The sequence below is a fragment of the Mytilus galloprovincialis genome, chromosome 8 (assembly GCF_965363235.1).
Source record: "Mytilus galloprovincialis chromosome 8, xbMytGall1.hap1.1, whole genome shotgun sequence".
NCBI lineage: Eukaryota > Metazoa > Mollusca > Bivalvia > Mytilida > Mytilidae > Mytilus > Mytilus galloprovincialis.
In genome coordinates this window covers 91,174,917-91,179,659 of record NC_134845.1, presented here as the reverse complement: position 1 = coordinate 91,179,659, position 4,743 = coordinate 91,174,917, and the positions used below count along the sequence as shown (strand labels likewise).

Below are 4,743 nucleotides of genomic sequence, written 5' to 3'. Positions count from 1 at the left end.
ACGAACGCCAGTAGGAAATAAGCACTGAAATAAGATGAGTAAACAATGAATAGAATAGAATAGAATATTTTAATATTAAAGTGCAACCTGAATTATAACAAAAATTACATTCATATATACAAGTAATTTTCAGCCAGCCAAATAGGCTTATGATGCACTGTACATTAATGTGTATCATTATTGAAAATAAAATAAATAAATAAATATAGTTCAAATTTACACGCAAATTATAGCAAGGCACGTTAACAGTTGATTCTAGATTGTCTGATGGTAAAACAGTTCAAAATAAAGTTAGAAACAAGCTTGCTGTAATTACAAAATAAATGTTTTAATTTGATGTTTGCTGGTAGCGTAGTTAAGTCTATGTTGTACTTATCTCGGATATCATTAAATAATGTTGTTCGTAATTGTTCATAGCGTTCACAAAACAGCAAGAGATGGGATTCGTCCTCTATTGATTGAGACTTGCACATTTTACAAAGGCGTTGGTCAAGTGGCACATTACGAAATCTGCCCTTTTCGATTTCTAAATGTAAAGTTCCGCTTCGCATCCGGGCTATCACTGATCGTTGTTGTCTTGATAAACACTTTTTCAAGTATGGCTCTACATTGTAGTCAGCTTTAATGTTTTTATATGTTCGTAATTTAGGCATATCTTCCAGTGCTTTTAGCCATTCCTGTTGATGCAGTTCAACGAGTTTGTTCTTAACACAAGATACGATATGAGCCGTTGGTTGTCGTTCTGAGTTTTGATTGAAATACACATCGTGTAGACCACATTTAGTCATTATTGTTTTTACATCATTACTCCATGTTCTTTTATATCTGTTGGAAATGTTGAAATCCCACATAAAAGTTTTGCGACACAGCCTATATTCAGGAATTTCACAAAGTTTACACCATAGTTTTATCATGTTACATTGAGTTTTCATGTGTATAGGAGTCCAGCCTGTATCTCATGTGATAGCCGGGAGAGGAGCGTGCTTGCCAACTCCCAAAAATGTCCGTATGGCTCTGTATTGTAATCTTTCTAGCGGATTGTACTTCTTAAATCCCCATACAGCAGATGCGTATTCAAGTATCGGCGACACTGTACTGTCATAGATTTTGGTGTAAGTATCATAGTCCATGTTTCCCATATTATAGTATTTTGAAGTTAATGATCCTAGAGCTCTGCTGCCTGCGGTAAGTAATTCATGCGTTGCAGTTGTAAAATCGGTATGTTCACAGATGACTAGGCCAAGATAGCGATATTTTGAGGTAAGTTCCAATGTTTTATCACCAAACATAAAAGTATGACCGCACTGGTTAACAGTAGTTTTCCGAATGTGCATAACTTTAGATTTGTCGTAATTAACTGTCATTAAATGATCCTTTGTCCATTTGTGCAAAGAGTCAAGTTGCGATTGTAGTCCATCAGCACTGTCAGACATAATAACTAAATCGTCGGCATACAAGAGACAGCTTACCATATCGTCTCCTATGTTAATTCCTTTGTGTAAGTTATTGATTTCTGGGATAAGACTGTTTATGAAAAGCGCGAAAAGTGTGGGCGCTAAATTGTGACGGACACCGGCGTCAACAGAAAACCAGTTAGTAAGTGTGTTTCTTGATATTCGCACAACACTTTGCAACTTCGAGTACATATTTCTTATAGTTCTGTAGAAATTTCCATGTATACCATTTGATAATAGTTTGTTCCATAGCAGTGTGTGGTTTACAGAGTCAAACGCTTTACTAAAATCAATAAAGCACAGATAAGTGTCCATATTCATAGTTTTTCGGTTACGCAAAATTGTACAAAGGGTGAAAATATGGTCCAAACAGGAACGTAATTTTCTAAAACCATTCTGTTCCTCACTAAGAAGGTCGTTTTCTTCGATGTACTTTACAAGTCTTTTATTCAAGATATGACTAAACACTTTTGCAACAGTGGACATAAGGCTAATACAACGATATGACAACGGGTCTCGGTAGTCCTTCCCTTTTTTAAGAAGCGGTTGTATTATATTTTGACACCATACATCAGGAACAATCCCGTTACAAAAGCATGTATTGTACAGTTCGTGTAAAACATTAGTTAAATTATCATTACGTAAAATTTCGTTTGGAAGGTTATCAATTCCTACCGCTTTACCAAGTTTAACACTTCGAAGAGCTTGTTTAGTTTCTTCTAAGGAGATCTGGTCATTAATTTCATTTGCAATGTGCTCATTTTCAATACCAGTTTCAATGTCAATATTACTCAGTTCTTGTTCCCATCTTGCGTTCAATTTTTCTATTTCGTCTATCAATTCATTATTCGCTTCATTTGAATTCCCCGAAAAAAGTTTAGCATACTCTTCCTTCCATCTTCCAAGGATAATATTTGGATCATTAGAATAACCCCCCTCATTTAAGACAACACAATCAATTTTAGTGTTTTCCTTTCCAGGTCCAAGTTTATTAATTTCCCGCCAAAATTCTTTAGGGTTTGATGTGTTCATTGTTTTTATTCTATTCAGTCGTTCAGTCGTGTATTTACGTTCTTCTTGTCTTAAACGCTTATCGAATTCTCTCCTTTTCAGTTTATAGTTATTTTCGAGTTGTTTCCGTATTCTCCTATCTCCTTTAAATTTTAGAAATTCTTTTTCGGTTTTGTTTGTTTCTAACAGTAGTTGCTGTAGTTCGGCATTCCAATACGGTTTTCCAATGTTACGTTTCCGTTTGTTTGTACTTTCATTAAAGTCTGTGTACTCCATATATTCGTCCATTTCGTCATGTAAAGTTTTTACCAGGCGTTCGTATATTGTGTTAATCCTATTTTCTATGTTATTCCTGTGTAGCATCGAATCGATTATACTTTGAAGAGATCGTACACATCTTTCGCTATTGAATATATCACGAGGAATCGTTGACATATTATATTTACGGTTAAATGTATTTCCCGATATCGTATTAGAACTATGATGAATTGTTTCTGATAACTTATTGATTTCCTCATATTCTGAAAGATGTATTACACATGTAAGAATCGAGTGATCTGGTAGTCGGACGTTTGACGATAATTGAATATTGTAATCAATCACTAAATCAGATACAAGTCGTACTTCAAAATTTGAAACTTTGGTGAGTTCTCCATATGGTACTATCATATAATCCACAACAGACCTTCCTTGCGGCGATACATATGTGAAGTTATCCTTGTTCTTTTGCCCTCTACCATTTAACATACAACACTTAGCGTCTCTCAAAAAGTCGAGTAGATAGTCTCCAAACGCATTTTTAGTTTCATCAATAGGTTGTCTAGGTAGTACCATGTCTAGAGTATCGTCAAAGTCTTGTTGTAATCCTGAACGGCCGTTAAAATCACCACAAAGGAAAATCGGAACACCAGTGCTGTATAAATATATCTGCGATAACAAAGAGTCGTAAAATTCTTGTGCTATATTACCCCTACATGAACGTTCGGGTTGAAGATAACACACGCAAAAGTAAAATTTAACATCCTGATCATATTTACATTGAAGATAGATCCATAAAATGTCATCTCGGTTTCTGTCGAGAATGTTTACATCAAAATTATTAAAAACGTTATTCTTGATAAGAAAACCAACTCCTCCACTTCCACGCCATGCATTTGTTGAAATAGTTTTTCTGTTGTTCCCTATCCATTTATAACCGTTCAAATCAATTGTCTGTTCATCTCGTAAATGACTTTCACTAATACCAACTATGTCAAAGTTCAAAGATGTTAGAATATTTTCCCTTAATGTTCTACTATCATCAGTTTCTTTAGTAACATACCAACCATTACAGTTCCAAAAAGCTACTGACAATTTAGCATCTTGACTATGAGACTGGCTTAAATATTAATGTGATGACTGTACGACTCTACCACCTTTGAATTCTAATTCAGGTATCTTCTTGACTATTCTCCGTATATTTGCTTCTTGCATTCTTTCTTGGCGGGTGCGATCAGTCTCTATGTAGATGTTTTTGTAGTCGTCCTTTGTGTTCAATAAACGCTTCTTTTTTAAAACATCGATACGGTCTTTCGCATTATGAAATGTTACAATTAACGGTTTTGGTCTTTGTTGGTCAGTACCGTTATTATGGTTGCCGATGCGTTGAACATTGAACGAGGTGAAATTTAAATCTAAATTGCTCAGTAGACCATCAACATAAGCCTTGAGGCTTTCTGTACTATCACCGTCGTCTGTGTAATTAACGTTTTTGAAAATCAATTTGTGTTGAGCAAAGTTCTCTGGTGTTGTTATTTGTACACTATTGTCCGGTTGCTTAAGTTTATTTTCTAACGCTTTTAATTTATTATCAAATTCAGCAAATTCTAATGTCATTTCATCTCTGATTTTCCCCATATTAATTTGTATTTGTTGCTTGAAGCTAGACTCTAAGTTTGTCATTCTCTGTTCTAAGGAATTCCGAAGGGAGTCTTGGTTTTGTTTTATTGTCATCATCAATGCATATAAATCATCTGTTGATTTTTCGGATGTCATGTTTTTGGAACTACCACTTTTATCCGTGTTGGTCGGCATTTCGTTGTCAGTGTTAGCTTTTTGTGATATCGGTTTTGACAAAGATTTCGTGTTCATACGTTTGGCTTTGGGATAGTATGTTTCACTGTCAGTTTCAGATGAACTGTAACGATGAGATCTGAAGTTTGGTTTGTTTTTGTATCTAGACATGGGACATGGGAGACGTGTGTTGCAGTTTCACCTACTTTGAGTATCATTTACGATC

At 35.0% G+C, this 4,743-nt stretch overlaps 1 protein-coding gene across 1 annotated transcript; it reads right to left on the bottom strand.

The window, feature by feature from the left end:
- Positions 1-956: 956 nt before the first annotated feature.
- Positions 957-3,299, bottom strand: LOC143043825 (uncharacterized). Its single transcript, XM_076216004.1, has one exon. The coding sequence runs from the start codon at positions 3,297-3,299 to the stop codon at positions 957-959; it is 2,343 nt and encodes a 780-aa protein (XP_076072119.1).
- Between the last annotated feature and the right edge of the window lie 1,444 nt (positions 3,300-4,743).